Source organism: Pipistrellus hanaki (genome assembly GCF_964339955.1).
Source record: "Pipistrellus hanaki genome assembly, chromosome: 2".
NCBI classification, from domain to species: domain Eukaryota; kingdom Metazoa; phylum Chordata; class Mammalia; order Chiroptera; family Vespertilionidae; genus Pipistrellus; species Pipistrellus hanaki.
The window spans coordinates 55,753,468-55,775,796 of record NC_140504.1 but is presented as its reverse complement, the minus strand read 5'-3'; the positions used below and the strand labels follow the sequence as shown (position 1 = coordinate 55,775,796).

At 45.6% G+C, this 22,329-nt stretch overlaps 3 protein-coding genes across 5 annotated transcripts in view; 2 read left to right on the top strand and 1 right to left on the bottom strand.

Moving 5' to 3' along the window:
- Positions 1-11,811, top strand: part of ARHGAP31 (Rho GTPase activating protein 31) — a 106,261-nt gene extending 94,450 nt beyond the window's left edge. The window contains exons 9-12 of one of the 2 annotated variants that reach the window (XM_084871500.1): positions 990-1,052; positions 2,475-2,987; positions 4,014-4,294; positions 5,714-11,811. In XM_084871500.1, the coding sequence (XP_084727626.1) occupies positions 990-1,052; positions 2,475-2,987; positions 4,014-4,294; positions 5,714-8,149 (3,293 nt within the window). In that variant the 3' untranslated portion in view covers positions 8,150-11,811. Of the gene's footprint in view, positions 1-989; positions 1,053-2,414; positions 2,988-4,013; positions 4,295-5,713 lie in introns of both variants that reach the window. The other variant, XM_084871499.1, reaches the window with a different exon arrangement.
- The window catches only part of ADPRH (ADP-ribosylarginine hydrolase), a 433,494-nt gene that overhangs the window by 178,899 nt on the left and 232,266 nt on the right, over positions 1-22,329 (top strand). The window lies entirely within an intron of this gene.
- Positions 20,130-22,329, bottom strand: part of TMEM39A (transmembrane protein 39A) — a 35,134-nt gene continuing 32,934 nt past the window's right edge. For both annotated transcript variants that reach the window (XM_084871669.1, XM_084871668.1), the window contains exon 9: positions 20,130-20,613. In XM_084871669.1, coding sequence (XP_084727795.1) covers positions 20,380-20,613 — 234 coding nt within the window. In that variant the 3' untranslated portion in view covers positions 20,130-20,379. The remainder of the gene's footprint in view (positions 20,614-22,329) is intronic.

Genomic DNA, 22,329 nt, shown 5'->3' with positions numbered 1-22,329 from the left:
AGAGGGGCAAAGTCCAGTGTGGGTTAAGGCCAACTCTGAGTGCTTCTGTAACCATCCCCCCGTTTGTCTTTGATTGCTGAATCCTGGTCTATTCTGAAGAACAACAACATTAACAGTAGCTACTTAGAATTGAGCATCTACCCTATTCTATGTTAGTACAACCTACTTATTTTATATGCATTACTCATTGACTCCTCACAGCAGCTCTGTTTTTCCTCATTTTACCTGTGAGAAAGTTGGAGTTTAGGAAAGGTAAGCTGCTTATCTAAAATCACAAGACCCAAAATGGCAGAGTTGAGATTCATAGCCAGATCTTTCCAAATTCAAGTTTCTTTACACGAGTTCTGGGACTCCCACTCGGCTTCCAAAACACCCTCTTTCCCCTCCGAGCGAACTTGACCTTCTAGTTGAAGGAACGACCTTCCAGTTAACTCACTTCCCTGAAAAGAGGTGGTATCTGTGAAAGGGCCTAATCCTGAGCCTGGAATAGGTTTTTACTTATTTAAGCCACACTCTTCCAAAAACCTGCTTAGGTGGCTTACAGTGATGCACAGAGTCCACCAGGCTCATATAAAATGTGTGGCTGGTTGTCATCTGCTCCAGGTTAGATGAGGGTGACATCTCAAAGAGCAAAGCTCCACAGGGGAGAAAGGTGACCTGGGCCCTCTCACCTGTTTTACCAAATTCTTCTTCGGTGCTGAGAGACTCCTCATTTGAGGATAGCCAGTATTGGGCAAAGTTATAATTTACCTGTATCTGTTTAATGTTAATAAAACTTTGATCTACAGATGCCTTGTCTTTACAAGGTCCATTCCAGTCATAAAGTAGGAACAGTGGAGTGGGGGATGTTTTCCAAAGGGGAATATTATAAATACTTGGAAAACTTTGCTGAAGAAACTCTTCTTGTGGGCCAACAGTGCAACCTATTGTCCTGAACGCTTCCTCTTCCTATGCACTCAACAAGGATATTTTTTTCCTTTTGTCTCTAGTGGAAAAAGCTACGATCCGGCCAGCCAAAAGCATGGACTCACTGTGCTCAGTGCCCGTGGAAGGTGAGATTTTACCGTGGGGTTTGGAACTGGCGGTTGCAGCTGGGAGACTGCAGCTGCGACACCATACTCGCCATCACAAGCTACTGGGCCTGCTGGTCTCCAGTCAGGGTCATGCACAATCCCCCGGTCCCATCCCTCCCTGGCTTTCTCTGAACTCAAGGCGTTCACGTAGCCCTTGTGTTAACTCCCTCTACAGGGCCACTCTCTTCCTCCAGCCTTCCTCTAACCACAGAGGGAGACTGCAGCTCTTGTACATTCACACCTGAACCCGGGGAAAGGGCAACCCCTGAAAACCAGGCTTCTCCGTGGGCGTGACAGAGAGCCGGCACTGGTTCATGCCTCAGAACTCCGTGCCTTGGTACTTTCGTGCCTTGAATTTGTGTATTTTCATAGACATTAGCTTTCTCATTATCATGTCATGATTTTGAATCGGTGGCTTCATTCATTCGTCAATCAACATGATAGGCACCAGCCTGGAGTGTCGCTGGTCATCCCTTTTTGGAGTAGATGTGTGCACAGTTGCAAGTGAGGTGATACCTACTATCAAAGCAACACCTCACACCGCCTGGGTTCTTACAGCTGTAGCCTTCAGGGCTGACTTGTCCTTCTCTCTCTGTCTCTCTGTCTCTCTGTCTCTGTCTCTGTCTCTCTCTCTCTCTCTCTCTCTCTCTCTCTCTCTCTCTCCTAAGCAGCCCACAGCACTGCCACAAGGGCTTCCCAGCAGAGATGAGACACCTCACATTTACCCCATGACTTTCCAACCCCTTTAATAAAAAACGTTTTGCTCTTTGATAAATGAAGCAATATGAAATCATACAGAACATCTTTAGAACAACTTCTCAAAATAATTCTCAACTTGTAAAATACTCAGTGAACTCTTTTTAACCTGACTCAGTACTTTTATCATTGTCTTGCCTTTATAGCCACCCATTTGCTTTGGGTTTTTGAAACCTCTCGAGGCAATTCTTGCCCAGAGGCGGCGTAAAAGGATAAGTTTCAAAAATAAGATTCTGTTATTTTGCCCTCTTAGTCTCCTTCCTCTTGAGCAATCATCATTCTGTCCACTCCCACCCGTCTTTTTATGCTCATGATCTCCATGTGATGCTTGGAGGATGACTGCTCTGGTTAGCAGTGGCCCTCTTTTGGAAACGGCTCTCCCTGCAAAGTTGAAAGCAGATACATGTGACACAGCGAGTGGCCCTGTCAGGGCATCCTAACTGAGCAGGCGCAATGAAGGATGCTTCCTATCTCATCAGCCAGAGGTTCTGGCCCTGTCTTTCTCATCAGGGTGCTCTGTCTTTCCAGTAGTCAGCTCCTTCTCTTACCGGCTGCTGACCCTGTGTTTGCCTGCTTTTTTACTAGGGAAAGACACCAAAGGCAATTTCAATCTATCAGTCGCCACCGGTGGATTTTTCATTCCAGCCGCGAAAATGCATGCGACCAGCATTGGCAGCTCCTGTGACCTCACCAAGCAGGAGGGTGACTGGGGCCCCGAGGGGATGCCGGCGGGGGCCGAGGGGGGCTGCGACCTGAGCAGTGACCGAAGCCAACCCCAGGGCGCTCAGGCCCGGCCCCCGCCGGAGCAGCTGAAGGTGTTCCGGCCCATCGAGGATCCCGAGAGCGAGCAGACAGCCCCGAAGATGCTGGGCATGTTCTACACCTCGAGCGACAGCCCCAGCAAGTCCGTCTTCACCAGCAGCCTCTTCCAGATGGAGCCCTCCCCTCGGCACCAGCGCAAGGCGCTCAACATCTCCGAGCCCTTTGCCGTGTCCGTGCCACTGCACGTGTCCGCGGTCATCAGCACCAACAGCACCCCGTGCAGGACGCCCCCCAAGGAGCTGCAGTCTCTCTCCAGCCTGGAAGAGTTTTCTCTCCAGGGGTTGGAGAGCGGAGGCTGTCCTGAAGAGAAGCCCCCGGGAGCCGAGGCTTCTGCAGGTAACGCAGGCGAGGGGAGGGCTCTCGTTTTACTGCAGGAGATTGAAAACCAGACTCACATTTGCTTACACCAGTGGTTCTCAACCTTCCTAATGCCGCGACCCTTTAATACGGTGCCTCATGTTGTGGTGACCCCCAACCATAAAATTATTTTCATTGCTACTTCATAACTGTAATTTTGCTACTGTTAACGAATCGTAATGTAAATACCTGTGTTTTCCGATGGTCTTAGGCAGCCCTGCTAGTGGTTCTCACAGGTTGAGTACCGCTGCTGTAGAGTCCAACACCACCAGAAAACACAGATATTTGCATTACGATTCATAACAGTAACAACATGAGGAACTGTATTAAAGGGTCACGGCATTAGAAAGGTTGAGAACCATTGGCTTCACAGAGTTTGCAAGACAGGGCAGTAAAGTGGCTAAGACTGTGGGCTCCGAGCCAGACCATCTGTCAGGAAGCTGTCAATCACAATCACAATCCATCTTTGTAGATAACAGATTTCTGTGACCTTGGGCTACAGACTTGACTTTTCAGGGTCTGAATTGACTTGTGTGTGAAGTGAAAGATTGGGTAATGCGTGGTTTCTCAACCTCAGCACTCGTGACATTTGGGCGTGGGTAATTTTTTTCTTGTGGGGGACTGTTCGATACTTTGCAGGATTATTTAGAAGCATCCATGACTTCTACTCACTAGATACCATTAACCACTCCCACCACCCAGTTAGACAACCAGAAATGTCTCCAGACATTGCCAAATGTCCCCTGCAAAAGGGAGAGGCACGGTGGTCTCCAATTGAGAGCCACTGGACAGATGACCTCCCATCTCTGATGGTCTGCAACTCTGGAATCTGAACACAGGACACTAGGAGGGAAGTGTGGAGAGTTTGAGAGAGCAGGGAGCTGGGAGGGTGCCCTCCATCCTTGGGAAGCAGGATGAGTCCAGGTCAGTGCCTGGGCTGGGAACAGCCTCTCTTAAAATGAGCTGTCAGTCTCTTTCAACCAGTAACTCGCATCCTCATTGCAGCTTCGGTACCTAAGAAGGTGGCTCTGGAGGATGCCAAGCCAGGCCCAGGAGCAGTGAGGACAGTAGAATGCAGCAAAGGCCTTTCTGTGGAGCGAGGAGCCCAACAGGAGGAGAAGAAAACCTCGGAAACCCCCCCGAGCCGTCAACATTCAAGTGAATCGGAGAAGAGGCTGGATCCAGAGAAGGTGGTGGAGGAGGCGCCAGAGGCTGGCCAGGTGGAGCCCAGTGCTCCGCAGGAGGGCCCCATGGCCAGGGCAGAAGTGGTGTTTCTCCAGGAGACGGTAAGGTGGAACCTCTGTCGGTCCAACCAGTAGTTCTCTTTTTCCCAAGGGCTCTTAGAATAGCTTAGTTTTGTTTGTTTGTTTTGAAGAACCAGTGTTGGCCAAAGGGATTTTAGGAGATATCCTTCTAATCAGGTCTTGGGATTTATTTTTGCAGAGGTCCTACAATAATGCGAATAACCATCCAGCTCAGGTTCCCTAAGACAGACTCAGCACTAATATTTCTGACCTGAAGTCCCCATAAACCAGTCATATGCCCTTAAATTGTAATGACATTCACTCCCAGAATCAGCACAAAGTCTGCTTGTCATATCCTGGTCCCAACGATGATGTCCATTCATGGAGCCAGCTCTCTCTTACCCGACATCCTGGGTAGAGGGTGTTTATGTTTGTAAAACCTTCTCTAATATTTCCAGAATCCATTCCTTCCTCCTGTTGCTTCTAGAGAGGTTAAAGCATGATGCCTGCCCTACCTGGTTTGGCTCAGTGGATGGAACGTCAGCCTGTGGACTGAAGGGTCCCAGGTTCGATTCTGGCCGGAGGCACATGCCCGGGTTGTGGGCTCGATCCCGGTAGGGGAGCGTTCAGGAGGCAGCCAATCGATGATTCTCTCTCATCATGGATGTTTCTATCTCTCCCTCTCCCTTCCTCTCTAAAATCAATAAAATATATTTTAAAAATAAATAAATAAATAAAAGCATGATGCCAGTGCTTACTAAACCTCTTCCACTTTTTAGAGGTGGAATTTTCCAAGGTTTCTAGGGTTGTCCTTGCATAAGATGAAGGTATGAGGAGGTTTTCCGCGGAGCAGTCCTGCATTTGGGAGGCTCTGTGAGCTGGAGGAATGCGTCAAAGGGGATAGGCAGCCCTGGCCGGTGTTCCTAAGTGGTTAGAGCGCCAGCCTGCACACTGAGGGGTCGAGGGCTCAATTCCCAGCCAAGGCACGTACCTGGCTTGCAGGTTTGTTCCCCAACTCAGTGCCTATGTGGGAGGCAACCAATCAGTATGTCTCTCTCACATCAGTGTTTCTCTCTGTCTCTTCCTGTCTAAAAATCAATGGGAAAAAATGTCCGCAAATGCGATTACATATATATATATATATATATATATATATATATACACACACATATATGTGTGTGTGTGTGTGTGTGTGTGTGTGTGTGTGTGTAATCGATGAGAGAGTTCTGATCTGGGATTGGTTGAACCCTAGATGCATAGGTGCAGAACCCTAGATATGGAGGCCCAACAGTATGTTATGGCACATGGCAAGCACTGAATAAACATCCAGTGATTATTAGTGCTGTATCCTTTATTCGCTGAGGTGCCCAGCCTGGCACTGCTCCAGACCCTGGCAAACAGTGAGGACAATAGCCCTGAGAGTCCTTGGTTCTAAATAAGTAGTTTCTTAATGTTTTTCAGGATGAAGATGATCTGACCAGCACCCTGATCTGGCCCGAGATTCAAGAGGAGCTAAAAATCATTGAATCTGAGGAGGAGCTGCCCTCGTTGCCACCACCTGCTCTGAAGGCCAGCCCAACTCAGCCCGTTCTTGAGTCAAGTCCAAAGCCTTTTGCTGCCCCAGAGCCCCCTGGGAGCTCGCCTTGTGTCTCTACCCCAGCTCCAGTCTCTGCCCCTCTGGAGGAGCGGGCTAGGGATCCAGCCAAACAGAGCACCGAGGGGACTCCCACAGCAGCCAACAGAGAGAAGCCAGAGACAGTCAGCCGCCCCCACAGATCTGAGACTGAGAAGGCCCCGCGCCCAGACCCCACCAGCCTGGCCCCCCTGGAAATCGTTCCGTGTGAGACGGCTTCTCCACAAGCAAAGGCGGAGGTGGGAGGCCCAGGGAACCGGTCTCCTCTGATCCCACCTGCCCCACCCCCTCCAACGCCTCTGGAGGAGGCCCCTCGAGTCCAGCGACAGCAGGACGGCCCTGAGAGGGAGGACGCCTCCAAGAATTCGAGGACAAACCCACACGTAGGCCAGCCGAAGGCCAAAGGCAGTTCTGCGATCCCCAGTCCTGGTCAGGGAGACAAGGCCTCTCCAGAACAAAGTGAGAAGCTGAAGTCAAAGAACGCTGCTCCCGGTGGAAAAGGCGCTGGTTTTCCAAGCCCAACGAGGGAGGTTGAGCTCTCCCCGCCCGGCGAGGGGGACACCGCCCATTCAGCACAGGAGCCCTCAGACGGCGACGACGACGACGCCGGGACGGATGTGGCCCAGCACGGCCTCGAGATGGTGGAGCCCTGGGAGGAGCCCCGGTGGGTGACGAGTCCCCTTCACTCCCCCACCCTGAAAATCGGGCAGGAGGCCCTGGTGCAGGGCCTGCAGTGCCACCGGCTGGAGAAGAGGCTTTCCCACAGGCCTAGCCTTCGTCAGAGCCATTCTCTAGACAGCAAACCCACGGCTGAGAGCCAGTGGGCTTTCCAGGGCCCCTCCTCCAGCAGCTGTGCCAACCTTGAAGCTGAGGGGAATCCAGACGCGCTGCAGCCCCCGCCGCCCAGGAGAGAGGTTGCTGGATGGGATGAGAAAGCCCTGAGGTCCTTCCGAGAGTTCTCTGGCCTGAAAGGGATAGAGGCCCTTCCCAGTCAGAAGAGACCAGGTGGTGTGCAGCCCAAACCAGCAGAAACCAGCCCTGTCAGCCGCGCAGAGGGAAAGGAGCTGGAGACACACCTGGGACGCAGCAGCCTTCAGACTGAGCAAGGTAGCGTGCCCGGACCAGACAGCGGCATGGAGCACTCACCTCGTGTGCAGGACAGCACCCCGCACGGAGAGCATCCCCCAAAGTTACAGCTGAAGAGCACTGAGTGCGGGCCCCCGAAGGGGAAAAACAGGCCTTCTTCCCTGAACTTGGACTCTGCCATTCCCATCACTGACCTCTTCCGGTTTGAAAATGTGGCCTCATTTGCTTCACCTGGAATGCAGCTCTCTGAGCCAGAAGACCCAAAGGTCACGTGGATGACCTCATCTCACTGTAAAGTAGACCCCTGGAGGGTTGACTCCCAGGACTCTCAGGACCTGGACATTGTTGCTCACGCCCTGACCGGCCGCCGTAACTCAGCTCCCGTCAGTGTGTCGGCTGTGAGGACCTCCTTCATGGTCAAAATGTGCCAGGCCAGGGCGGTCCCAGTCATCCCTCCCAAGCTTCAGTACACAGAGATCCCACAGCCGCTGCCCTCGCAGAGTCCAGCGGAAGGCGGGGCTCAGCCTCTGGAGAAGAGCCCAGAAGAACCTAGATCCACTGATGTGACCTCTGGGAAACCCGCCAAAGGTGATTCTCCCTCCTCCTTGGAAAGCCCCAAGGAAGAGAAGCCAAAGCAAGACACAGGAGCCAAGGAGTCCTTGTCCATGGATGCCACCGCATCCCGCACATGTGGAGGACCCAGCCTTTCTCCAGAACCAGGTTTGGCTAACCTGCTCTCCACCCAGGATGCAGTAGTGCAATGCAGAAAGCGCACATCAGAGACAGAGCCATCTGGGGACAACCTTCTTTCTTCAAAAATAGAGCGGCCATCCGGGGGCTCTAAGCCTTTCCACAGGTCAAGGCCAGGGAGACCCCAGAGCCTAATCTTATTCAGCCCTCCTTTCCCTATCATGGACCATCCGCCTCCCTCTTCCACAGTGACAGATTCCAAGGTCCTGCTGTCCCCTATCCGAAGCCCCACCCAGACAGTTTCCCCAGGCCTTCTTTGTGGGGAATTGGCAGAAAACACATGGGTCACACCAGAAGGGGTCACGCTTAGGAATAAAATGACCATTCCTAGGAACGGCCAGAGACTAGAGACCTCAACCAGCTGTTTTTACCAACCCCAGCGGAGATCTGTGATTCTGGATGGAAGAAGTGGGAGGCAGATAGAATGACTTCGGTTCACCTGCTGGTGTCTGAAAAAAACAAAACAAAAAAACGCATGATTCATTGGGAACTTATTGCTGGCCAACTTGTCATTGGTCCAGACAAGGTTACCCAAGGCAAGGCTTGCTTGGGCCTCTTCTCTTCCTTCAGCCTTTTGGCCATGTATTAATTAGTCCATTTGTCAAAGGAAAGGTCAAGGGAAGGACCAAGAGATGAAATTTAGATAAGTCTGCGTGAGAAGGTGGGAGAGGTAGATAAGAGAGAGGATGGAAGGCTTGCCCCCAGAGAGATCCGGGGCTGGTCTGCGAGTTGCTCCCCCATTGCCATTATCTGTTCCTGTGGCGAGCTGGATGTGACCATGACTTGTGAAAGAGATATCCTTTGTGTTGAAAAATGTTGCTACTGAGGTTTGAAGGCCTCCTCTTTACTTTGTGCTTTTTAATGCTGTGTGAACGTGTACTCTCCAGAATAGAGCAGATTTGGAAAAGCAAACTAAAGTACACTTAGATCTCCCAGCGGGTGAATTTGCTCATGCTCTTTCCCCGGAATTCCTGCTGCCCTGCCCGAGAGGGCTCCATGTGCCAGCATCCGGAAAATCAGAATCCATACTCAAGAACCAACTCTGAGACAGACACAATCTAAGAAGACTTTCTGGCCATGGCTTTTTATTAATTTGGGACTCCCAACTGCCACTACCCTGACCTCTGACTTATAAATCCAGTAGCTGGGCAGGATTGCTTCCATTCCAATACCACAGTCTAAAAGCGGGATGTCACCTTCGAGAAAGGCCTCACACACAGATAGGACTACATTCCAAACAGCATGTGTTTAACTGGCGGGGCATTTGCAGAAAACACCCCTAGCTCAGCCTCCTCTCCTTCCACGCTAGGCTGGGGCAGGAGTGCAGGACAAGATAAGGAGGAGCCCTAGCAGGTAGCCCTGCCGCTGGATGGCAGCTGCCCTTCAGAAATGTATTCCAGTGTAGCCAGTGGATGCCTTCCTTCCTCCCTCTCCCTTCATTGTTCAAGAGCAGATTTGAGGCGCCCTCCCACAATCCCCCTTATCCACCACCCACCCTAGATACTCAAACTGGCCCTTCTCCTGTCTATATAAAAGCAGAAGCAATAAACCAACCTGATTTTGTCAGTTATTTAGGACTTCCAATAGTTCTTTCCTTTTCAGCTGGAGAGAGAAAGAAGGAATAAAACCTGCTGGCAGATTTGTGGTGCTTCCCCAAAAAGGGCTTGATAAGAGCCCTGCTCAAGGCAAAACCCACCAGGGAATCAACACTTTCAAACCTTCTAAGACAACTCTCTTGTTTGTGAAACAAGAAAAAGAGACCTACTTTTAGCCCTAGGTACCTCCTCTCAGGTTCACGTCTGGCTGTATCCAGAAGCACAGTCATTGCAGAGATTTCTCTAAGGGCCAGCAGTACTACTGGGCAGACCTCACAACTAAGGCCGGTGCTGGGCTGGGTAGGAGATGAACTCAAGTTACCGCCTCCAGTGAGGAACAGATACATATTCCTCTCTCCTTTCTCCCCTGGTAAGCCTTACAGTTTGGAAACCTTAACCTATACCTTCTAAGCCGGTGTCTATAGCAGGGGTAAGTGTCTATAGCAGGGGCAGGCCAGCTGATGGCTTTTGCTTTCAGAGGCACTGAGATGCGTGAGCAGGGGGAGCAGTCAATAGGTCTTTGGTCAGTGTCTGCATTCTCACTAGAGAAGCAAGACCTCGGACCAACAGCCAATGAGATGTCAACCCCTGAGAGAAGTCGTAGGGCGTAGCATTTTGCCCCCCAGGGAAGCAAGGTGAAGAAATACACTGGTGACAGATGAGAAAGGCCACATTCAGGAGATTTGAGAAGTACATTCCTGCCTTATCAGAAAATGTGGGTGGGTAGGCTTAACCGAAATCTCAATGCACTGTGCTTCCTACACCTCTAGGTGTCCCAGTTAGAATGCAAGAGAGGGAAGGAACTGCACTTTGCTTCCCCAGCAGAACTCTGAGCCGAGTGATGAAATATTGAAACTATTTTGTGATTATTTTACATTTGTGTTTGTAACATGTCGGAGCTATATTTTTTACTTGGACATGGGCTGAGAAGCCACTACTTACATATTAGCAAGGGAGTTCAATTTGCAGCACCCACATTGCTTTATTGAACGGCTGCCGTGTTCCTGATTCTGACATCTTTCAGTGGTAGCATCATCATCTTCAGGAGCCGTGGTGGGCACGTGGATGCCATCCTGAGACACAGTGACAACTGTCTGGAGATATTTCCTACTGTGGGCTTCCCTCCCCAGTCACTCCAGGAGGCCTTGGAAGCTGACTCACTTCTCAGGGTCCCGCCGCTGAAGCGTGGGCTTCTCCTTTGACTAACACCCAGCCTGTCAACTGTCAGAACATGTTCATAACCTTCCTGTGGCCCGGGCGAGCCTGGAGCTGAGGAAATTCCATTCCAATGCAACGGAAACATTGTATTTTGCTCCTGAAATTATTCCTCAAAATGTCCTGAATTACCTATCTGGTCACCCACTCGGGACTAAAAACTAAACCCTCTGAGAAGGGCTGGCTGGGAATCAGAGCCCGTCCAGGGGAGGGACAGGAGATGGCTGCTGTGTTTAGGGGGGCTTACAGAGTGCCCCCAGAAAGGGCAGCAGAACCAAATTCTCAAAGGGCCATCTCCACCATCAGTCCTCTAACTGGGTGTGGCTGACTTTAAATGTTGAATTTGAAGTGTTTTCTTTCAGTGTTAATGTTTGCTTTAAGAAGGTAATAACCTATATTTATTTGCAAAATGGCCTTCCCAGGCCAACTTTCCTCCCCCACTCCCCCCAAAAAGGGAATTGATTTTTATTCTCTGCTTCACACGGAATATAGAGAAACCTGACCAAGAACCCCATTGAGATACTGTTAAGCCTAAAATTCAAGATATTGATTATGAAAAATTTTGGATTCTGGGGAAATAAAAAAATGTAAGCATCATTCCCAACGTTTATCAAGACCTTTAGAACTCCTTGAAGAGTCTAATGAAAAAGAGGAGCAAGATAGTAGCAAATGAAACCACCTATAAACAATCAAGAGCAAAATTTAAAACCATTAAGCTACCAAATTAAAGAGTAAGGAGGGAAATGTAGCAACTAGCATCTTTTAATAGGATTGTCAATAGTGTTCAAGTCACCTACTGACTGTCATCAAATTAAACACAATTGCAAATCCAATTGAAAGACACTTAGGTGCTGAGATTTTTGCTTTGATCATGTAAAAAATTAGAGAGTAGTATGAATAAATAGTTCTGAGATTTTGCATGGTCCTAGCTGGTTGGGTTGTGAAGTCCTTTTGGTGCAAAGTAACACCAGGCTCCATTGTCCTTGAGAGTGGTTTCCGGGATTTCCATAGTCAGAATGGGTTTAACTCCTGCCGATGATGAAGTTAGAGGTCCAAGATAAACTGTCACTTTCGTGTCTAATGTTTAGCACGTGATGATCACATTTGACTAAAATTGGGTGGGACAGCCGTTCGTCTGCACAGGCTGTGGGTTCCTGCCTGAAGAAGTCCTGGGGAACATGATTCATTTATCTGGGATTGGAATAGGAGAGGTTTGGGGTCGGTCCAGTTCCCACCAGGATTGATTAGAATTAGATTCTGCCTGTCCTATCTGATGACAATATGTATTTGGGTGTTAAGTGTTGCCAGGAGTACGTTTTTAGGTACTTCCAACTGGAGATCAGCTCAAAATTGGAATAACCAAAAACATGGCCTTTTTCAACACCTTTGTAGCAAAGTCAGGTCAGAAGAGGGAGCTAGCATGAGGATTGTAGAAGGGCAATTGCCTGGGATCAGTGTCAGTCCAGAAAGGATAAAATTGGGAACAACCAAAGACTGATTGGCACACAGTAGGTCATTTAGTAGTCTGGAGGTTCATTAGCAAATGCAGGGACCACTTCTCTATGAGGCTGAAGGATGTAACTAAGTAAAAGAAATTCATGACGTACATAGCCATGCATTTTACTGGATGAATTACAATGCTTTGCAATAACTTAATGCCATAGTACTTCCTGGCGTCTAATTCTGCAAGGTAAAGCACTTTTTCAAACGAGTTTATTAGAAAGCAACATGATTTCAGCCTGTTTGTTGAGCTTGATGAATATGTTTCCAAAGATATAATCAAAATGTTTTTCTATTAAAAATATATTAAACCTATCCATAGAGACATTTATGTGTAATTAAAACAGATTGTTATGCTTTTAAAATGTACTCTAATAAATGATATGAAATGCAATACTTATAATGGCACTATGAACTGGAGGACACAGGGGTCATCAAAATTGATGCTAGGAAAAGGTCATTATATGCATCAGTCCCATTGTTCTAGTTTGTTCCGTTTAATGTCATTTTTTATTACTTCAAAGTATGATTTCACAGCAAAGTCCTGATGATTATCCTATCTAATAAAGAGGTAATATGCAAATTGACCATCACTCCAACACATAAGATGGCCACCCTCATGTGGTCAAAGATAGCTGCCCTCATGTGGACACAAGATGGCCGGCAGGGGAGGGCAGTTGTGGGTGATCAAGCCAGCAGGGGAGAGCAGTAGGGAGGGACCAAGCCTGAAAGGGAAGGCAGTGGGGGCAATTGGGCCTTCAGGGGAGGAGAGTTGAGGGGGACCCAGGCCAGCAGGGGAGGGCAGTTGAGGGGGACTAGCCCTGCAGGGTAGGGCAGTTGGGGGGAACCAGGCTGGCAGGGGGGGGGCAATTGGGCCGGCAGGGGAGCAGTTAGGCATCAATCAGGCTGGCAGGGGAGTGGCTAGGGGGTGATCAGGCTGGCAGGCAGAAGCAGTTAGGGGCAATCAGGCAGGCAAGTAGGCAAATGGGTTGGGAGCCAGCAGTCCTGGATTGGAGAGGGCAGTTGGAAATTCCTTGAGGGGTCCCAGATTGGAGAGTGCAGGCTAGACTGAGGGACACACACACACCCCTGCACGAATTTTGGGGTACTGGGCCTCGTGTGTGTGTGTGTGTGTGTGTGTGTGTGTGTGTGTGTGTGTGTGTGTGTAATGTATGTATATATACTTTTTATTTCAAAGAGGAAGAGAGAGAAACATCAGTGATGAGAATCATTGATCAGCTGCCTCCTGCTTGCCCTACACTGGGGCTCAAGCCCACAACCTGGGCATGTGCCCTAATCAGAATTTAACCATGACCTCCTGGTCCATAGATCGACACTCAACCACTGAGCCATGCTGGGTAGGCCTGATGATTTTCATTAGTAAACTTTTCTTGTTTTACCTCTTAATAATTATCAATATTTGCAACTTCACTCTCTTATAGTTGCAATCATACATGTCACCCAAGATACCCAGGATAAGTCAATGGCTATTGTAATTGAAAAGTGAAAAGAAATGAAAGCTATTACTTCTCAAAATCCACAGCTTAAGAAGTTTGGATCCACTTACACCAAAGTGAACTCAAATTTTCTATCATCTGAGTCAAACAAGGGGAACTAGTCTTTTATTTAAGTGATTACTTTAATGATGCTCTAGGGTTAAAAAAGCAAAAGTTTGTTATCTTGGCATAGATTATCACAAAGAAAGGGGAGAGGGGTACTCAGTATGTCGAAATGAGACTTTCGGAAAACAATTATGCAACCCAGGCCCACAAGCTGATGATTTTTGCAGTGAAAGATGTCAGAGTCAATAATAGTATTTTGGTAACAATATTCCATTTAGATCATCACACTTCCTAGGCCTGCTCCTGTCAGCCTTCACTACTGCCCTAAATGTCTTTTTCTTCTAGACACTCCCTGGCCCCCTCCTGCTTCCCTCTCCTGCCCTCCCCCACAACTAGCCTCACAGTTGCCCTCACTCCTCATCTTTCCCACAGTTGTTCTGGAGCCCTTCTCTCTTACAGCCTCTTCACTGAAGGATGCCTCCACTTCCTGGGCTTCAGTAAAACTTGACACTCCCAAGGACCCCCCCCCCCTTTTTAAGTGAATATATCAAGACTTTATTGTCATAAAATAGAACAAAATATGAAGCTTAGAGCTGGATCACTAGACCCTTTCTCTTCTTATCTCCTCCCAGTCCAAAGTGCTGGTATCTCTTAATAGCCAGCATTCTCTTAGATGTGCAGTAAGGCTCAACGCATTCAAGCCTCAGCACAATCTTCTTTGTGGTTTTAGCCTTTTTTCAGAAAATTGGCTTAGTCTGCCCACCATCGCCACTCTGCCTCCTGTCATAATGCCACTCTCCCTGCGCTCCCTGAGAAGCCTTTGCACTGTGGCACTTTGTGGGGTTGATGCTGGCCACACTTCTTACAGAAAGTTCAGCTGTTTCAGAATGTTTGCGAGCGCTACCAGCAGGGAAAAGCTGAGGACCTTTCTTTACCTGAACAGAAAGGTTGCACATTTTTCCCAGATTACAGAGACTACAAAGAGCTGGAATGTTCTCACTTCCCACTCCTGTACCATTGCGTCATTCCACCTCATACAAAAACCTGTTTACCAAGATTCATGGCCTCCAGCTATTGTAACGTTTGCCATTCCTTGTGGCCATGATATAGTCAGCGTCCCAGATCTCCAAGGGTCTAGCACAGGCTTCCTGTTTCCTCTCTGCCTCGTCCCTCCACATTCCGGATGACTTCAATGTCCCTGAGGAGAACCCACCCGTCACCTTTGCCACAATTGCTAACAGCTTTCACATCTACTCATTTTGGGCCATTTCTTCCAGTTACACATCGGGTCGCTTTTCAACCCAGAATGCTATGGTCCTGCACTCACATTCCATTCTCAGGACCTTCCTTATCCTTGCTCCTTTTTCCCTCCTACTTGCTCAAGATTAGTAGTGCCTGGCTCCCCCCTACTCTTCCTGAGACAATAACCCCACCACACTGCCTTCTCTGGCCTTTTGAGACCCCACGGTGCATAAGCTCAACTGTTCTCACCAGCACCATTAAGCCCCTGGATTAGTCCTTTAGCCATGCCTACTTGGCAAACCTCCAAACTAGGACCCTTACCACCTATATTCTCTACTCTTTTACTGCCTTTCAGGCCAGAGATCATAAAACCGCGATAGGAGAGCCTTTGGAAATTTATGGTTTACCTCAGAGGCCTGGTTCCCAAAACTCACAAAGGCTATTCCACTATTCCAATCCTCTCCCACAAGGATTTCCCCACCCCCAAATTGGTAGTCTAAACTATCAGATGTTTCTTCCACTCCGCAGCCATTTCCCCTTATCCATATGTGCACACCTAAGCTCCCTTCTAGCTCAGAGAAAGTGCTATTCCTCTTCCCAAGGGCTCCAAAGAACCCTTCTTCCCAATTCACTTCATTCCAGTTCTCTACTCTGGACCAAATGCAGCCTGACCGCCACTCTATTTGCTCCATTAAAATTGATCTTGCGTTGAAACCGGTTTGGCTCAGTGGTAGAGCGTCAGTCTGCGGACTGAAAGGTCCCAGGTTCGATTCCGGTCAGGGGCATGTACGTTGGTTGCGGGCACATCCCTGGTAGGGGGTGTGCAGGAGGCAGCTGGTCTGTGTTTCTCTCTCATCGACGTTTCTAACTCTCTATCTCTCTCCCTTCCTCTCTGTACAAAATCAATAAAATATATTTTAAAAAATAAATAAAAAATAAAATTGATCTTGCTAAAGTAACCAAGGACCTAATAACCAAATCCAAGTCAGTTCTCCAGTGTATTTGACATTGATCATTCCTTTTCTTGAAATTCTAGTTCACCTCAGACTTTCGTTTTCTTACTCTTGTTCATTTGAAAGTTTCCTCTTCTTGTTATTCACCAGAATTCTGCCCTTTCTTCTCTTTTCACCCCACATATTTTCCCTACATCAGCTTCTACATGCCCATGGCTTTTTCTATCACCAAAGTGGTAGATCATTCTAAAAAGCAAAATCAACTCCACTCTCTCTTGCATGGATTTTTTTTTTTTTTTTTTTTTTTTTTTTTTAATGGTTGGCTAATTGGTCTCTGCTGTAAGTCTGCATTTGACATCCCTTCATTTTCCAAACCTATCCTACATATTGCTGCCAATGTTGTCTAATAGAGGGTCTCTTCAGAATCACCTGGAGACTACCTTAAAACAGACTTATGGGCTCCACAGAGTTTTTTAACTCAGTAGGTTTGGGGTACGGCTCAAAATTTTTCATTTCTAACAAGTTCCCAGTTAGACGATGCTGATGCTGCTGGTTGATTCCTCTTTCAGAACCCTTGACCTGAGAATCCGCTGGGTTATAATTCCTCAGCTTAAAATCTTTCATTAGCTGTCTTCCGTCTACAAAAAGTTCCCAAACCTATCTGCTTAAAAAATACGTCAGTGTGCACCACATTGCCAGCAATGGGATGTCACAATAGCAGATGTCAAGAGTTAAGCTAACGTTTTTCTCTAACGTACATTTGAAATAGAAAAAACCTTTAATATATACATACCATTTGTAAATAAAATTGCACTTGATTTTGCTTTTTAGAATGATCTAAATTACACTGTAACAGTTTCTTTCTCTCCCTTGCTCTTTTATTTTTCTTTCTTTTATTGGTAGAACCAGAGTTTTGTTCTACATAGAAACTTCATGCCTTTTATTTATTTTTTTAAATATATTTTATTGATTTTTTACAGAGAGGAAGGGAGATAGAGAGCCAGAAACGTCAATGAGAGAGAAACATCGACCAGCTGCCTCCTGCACACCCCCTACTGGGGATGTGCCTGCAACCAATATACATGCCCTTGACCAGAATGGAACCTGGCACCTTTCAGTCCGCAGACCGACGCTCTACCACTGAGCCAAACCGGTTTCGGCAACTTCATGCCTTTTAATATAAAAAATTTTTAACGAATTTTTTAAAAATTGTGTGTGAAAGGTGTATATTATTGAGCTTCACCCTCAAGACTTTGACTTAGGTCTGACGCAGTATCCAAGAATTACCCCTTTGAGAACCTGCAATCTACAAATCCCTTAATGTAAAAATCAAGTCTCTCTTAATCTATTCCTTGCCTACCTCTCCAGCATTATTGAATTGGTTATTTAACCAGTACAGTCTCATGCCTCAACTTTTTGAATATCCTGTTCTCACTGCATGAACCCCACCTCCCTCACCCATGTGGCAAATATCTAATCCTCCCCCAAAGTGCACCGTGTTACTGCTGCAAAGAAGCCTTCCAAGAGGTTGCTCACCTTCTTTTCTGCCTCTCCTCTGTATGCTGTATATACCTCCTTTACTGAACACCTTTGTGTTACAATTACTGACTTGTTTGCCTTCTATTAAACTCTCTCTGGCACCCATAGTGTCTGGCACAGATACTCAGTAAACAGAAATGGGTGGTGAGGTGGTGGTAACTGATAGGGAGCAGAGGGAAGGAAGCTTAGGGAACACAATATGGAACCAGAGTAAACAGAGTATTGAGGAACATTTCCACCATGCTCATGCCTTGAATTATCCACCTCTGACACATTTACCCCCTTAAGGAACCCAGATAACTAAAACTGGTCAAGCATCTTTTCCTTTCCCAGTATCCCAAGTTCACCCAATTGACCTTTTTCCCCCAAACCATTTAATTTCCCAATATATAAACAATTACCTAATAAAGGGGGCCTTCTTTAATGGGCATGTACCTTCTCCTATCACTAAGCAAGATGGTATCCTTTCTTTCACATGATCCGTAAATAATAGGTCACACAGGTAACTAGTAATTTTCCTCTCCCCATCTGAATGTGGTACCTACAAAGGACAGCTGAAATGAGCAGGAGCATGATTAACTGAAGGATAGGTTTTTATCTCCCTGGTGCTGTCATATCTGAAAGAGAGGGGCACTTTTGCAATCCCACTGACCACAATATTTCTTTCTTACATCCTCTCATTTGTTTAGTCAACCTGACATGTTTCTCCTGTGCTGCTCCCGTAGGATACGGCCAAGACAGGTCAAACTAGAAGGGGAAATGTTGTCAGCTTACAAGACTAGTCTAGGATCTCTAGTCAGTTATCTGGGCTACTTTTCAATCAAAGAGCCAACTTGGAGCTGTTTTGATGAGACAGCCTTATGTGTAGGCCACCCATTTTGCTTTTAGCTGTCAATCAAAATGTTTTTTAGTCAAAAGAAGCATATCTTCAAGATCCTAAGGAAAGATGACAGCTTTACCACCCACTCCCACCCCAAGAACCACCATAATTAGGCTGAACCACTTCACATTAAAAAAAAAAAAAAAAAAAAAAAAAAATGCTTATCTTACTATTTTCCCAATATGCCAAAAATGTTCCCACCTCAGGGCATTGCTCTTGCTGTTACTATAACATGGAATTCTCCCCAAAGCTACTTACATGGCTCCGTCTTGCTTCTGGTCTTTGCTCAAAAATCATCTGAGATGCCTTCGAGCAATACTATTCCTTACACTTCCTATTTCCTTGCCCTGATTTATCTTCTTTTGACCACACTTACTACTACCAGGAGATAATATAAATTTATTTATGGCACAATTTACATCCATGCCTCCTAACCCCCACATTGTAATCTATGAGGGTAAGGTTTTGCAGTTCTTATTCACAAGACTATGTCCTCCAATGCCTAATACAGTGCCTAATGGTCACTAAAGTTTTTTTGTTTTGTGTTCTTGTTAATCCTCACCTAAGGGTATTTCTCCCATTGCTTTTTAGAGAGAGTGGAAGTGAGGGGGGGAGAGAGAGAAAAATATCAATGTGAGAAAGACATCGATTGGTTGCCTCTTGCTCACCCAAGATCAAGCCTGCAACCTAGATACGTGCCCTTGACTGGAATAGAACCAGGGACCTTTCAGTCCATGAGCCAACACTCTATCCACTGAACCAAACCAGAAAAGGCAATACAGATTTCTTGGAATGGCCAAATAGAATCAGACTGAATGCCAAATAATTTTACTTTAAAAAATAGAAAGTATAGGAGGCAAAATATTTAAGGGAAAAATTATTTAAACATAGCAGTCACCGTAGGTAGCTGTACACACACCTATATTTATAATGCTACCTTTGCTGGGAATTCTTCTGCAAGAATTATTTTCAGAGCCAGTTGATGAATTACATGATTGGTCTTCTTACTTCATATTGTGTTTCACCAGCTTCACAAAGTAAAAAAGCCAACCAAGAACAGAAATATAAGAATATACTGAGGCTTTCAGACAAGGCCTCAGAAGTTTGGGTGACTGGTGGCGTCAATTGACTAAGTGTATATTACATCTCAAGAACGTGGACTGAAAAGGGTTAATGCTCACAAACATGAACGTTCTGGGTATTAAATTAAAGGCACACATTTTGGGCACAGATCAAATTATTAGAGGAAAAAGAAGTAATTTCTTAGAATTTACTTCCACTCATAACTCCAAATATGCAACTGTGCGTGGACTGCTGCTAACCTGTGCCTGTGACTATTTAGCAGAGGACTCACTTATTCTCCCAGGTACCTGGTGTCTTCAACCTGCCCACACGCCAGCCCACATGGCACGTGCACTCATCTTCTCCCACTGATCTGGCCATATACCATCTCCTTCATGAATGTGGCCAGACTTAAAGACTTCCTGTCTTAAAAAGTATTGTTTCAACTAGCTAAAAACAAAAAGATAATCTTTAGAGGCAAAAGAAATAAAATATCAGGGAAAATGACAGCAATATCCTGAGATTCAGGACAGTAGCTTATTCAAAAGTATATTTAAATGGTATCGGGCAAAAGAGACCACTGAGTTTCTCTCTCAGAAATGCTTTCTCCCAGTAAGCAACCAAGAGAATCCCACTCAGGACTAAGTACAATCTCCTCTTTCCCCTGTGCATTCTAATTCTATGAGCCAGCTGAAGAAAGATTGGGTGTTTACAGGCAACTCCACTGATCTTCCTTTCGGTAGCAATAAGGTCAACTGAGGACTAAAGATAACTAAAAGGATTAAAAGTGAACACTGCAAAGTACTATGTCAAGAGATATATGACATGTGCTCATAAATGAATGAGTTCTTCTGAAGCCATACAAACAAATCAATTTCTTTACTGGAGAGGCACACCTCTCAGATGTATATTATTCAAATGTACTAACACATGAAAGATCACATCACCTTGTTTATGGATACATTTAATATCCCTTACCCTTCCCACTTTCGAAACATAATAGTATACAAAATATAAAATATCTTAAATATTTATAAAAATCGCAAGAAAAAAAATAGAACGTATGAAAAATATTTTTATCTGAGTTCTCCCTCATTGTTGAGAGGCAGCTTAGTTTGCCTTCAGTTCATAACTGTTGAGCGGATAGGAGTACGCCCTGCCTAATACTATTCTGTCCCGGAGAAGCTTAAATAAAACATAGTAGTTGCAGAAGAGGATGAGAGCCATGGAAAGCGTATGGTTCCACTTCTCTGACCGCAGCAAGGAATAGAGCTGGTAGAAGACGACACTGCCTTCAATGAGGATAAGCAGATTCAACAGCCTTAATGGGCGATGAAATAGGAACTGTAAGGAAATTAAAAAACAAAATGTTATTTCATAGAGACTATACTTGTTCTCAGTTTCCCTAAAATAATCTCATATTTATAGGTTCTTCTATGCAATAAAAATGGATCTTCTTACTAAGTATCAACCAGGCTATTTCTTATGGTAGAGACCCAAACATTTTTCTTTTTGCTCAAAATTTATTGATGAAATAAATTTTATTTCAATACCCTTGAGATACAAAAAGGGATTATACCCAAAAGAACTCTGCCTCTGAAGATTTTTCTTAGATTATATTTTAGGTATATATTTTGAGATAACCAAAAGTATATTTACCTAAGATAGCAGCTAGGTAAAGGACCAAGTGGGAAATATTTTAGACTTAGCAACTCAAGAGGCAAAAACTACAGATATTATATAGGTATTTACATAACAATTTAAGACATAACCATTAAAATTCAACATAAGTTTGTGGGCTAGTCTATTAATAAATTATTGTATTGAGACATCAATACAATAATTTATTAATTTATCTTTAAGATTTTTTTTTTTTTTAACCCACCATGGTCACTGACTCAAATCTTATACATCACTTATTTCTAGTGTTTTGTTTTTTTGTTTTGTTTTTCTGGGTATTAAGAAGTAGAATGCAGAAACACAGGACAATGAGGAAGAAAGGAAAAATCAGTCATAAATACAATTTGGCTAAAAACAGGGTTCAATGTTTTCACTCCAACCAAATTCTTCACTCTAAGAGACTAAATCCTGGTTTACTTATAAAAATGCATTAATTAATAGAAACTCAGAAGTTACAGGTAGCAAACTGCTGTATGGTAATATAGCACATCTAAAAGAACTAATTAGACCTCAAGGCTCAAATCGGAGAATCAAACCAAATTATCATGATAGCTTTCCTCTAAAAGATAGCTAGCTTCTCAGGGTCCTTTGGAAGAAAATGTTTTTTTAACCTGGGTTTTTTACATGATATCCAGTCGTATCCTGTATAAAAATTGGCTCAGAATTAATATTTGAGATTATATGGCAATTATAATTAAATGTGCTAGTAAGCTATAAACTGAATGAGTAAAAAAGGTGAGTACAGGCTTTAAATTCTAACAGCTATCAGTCACAGGCACATTTTAAATAAGTTTTCTCAAATGTCAGTGTGCCTAAGAATAATTTCCAAACATGTAAATGCTGCAGATTCCTGGAATCCTTCAGAGATTCTGACTCAGAAGGCTTAGGCTGCAGCCTCCGTCACTGGTTTTAAAGAGTGAGCCAGGTGACATATGCAAGTGGCTGAAGGACCACTTTGAGAAGCACTGATTTACCTGTTAGGTCATGCACAATCAGAAATAAGTTAACATCCCTAAAACTTCTTCTTTGGATCCCATCCGATTCTCCAGCTGTCCAGTGCTAGCAAGGAAAATACTTATTTTTCAATCAGAAAATTCTAATACAACATCTGGTTATTATAGATTTCAAGGGGACAGCAAGGGCCAACAGAATTAACGGCCTCTGGGATTCAGCTGGTTGAATTAAATACTCTGCACCGAAACCAAATGCTTATGCAGTGTGACTTCAGTCCACTCCTCCATCATAAGGCAATCCTACAGGAGTCCAGAAGGAAATGCTTATAGTTTCCTCACTCAAGGATCTTTCACCTTCCACATGCTCCTCCCAACCCCCACCCTGCCCTGCTCTTCCCGGTATTACAAACATCTTGCCCTGATTCAG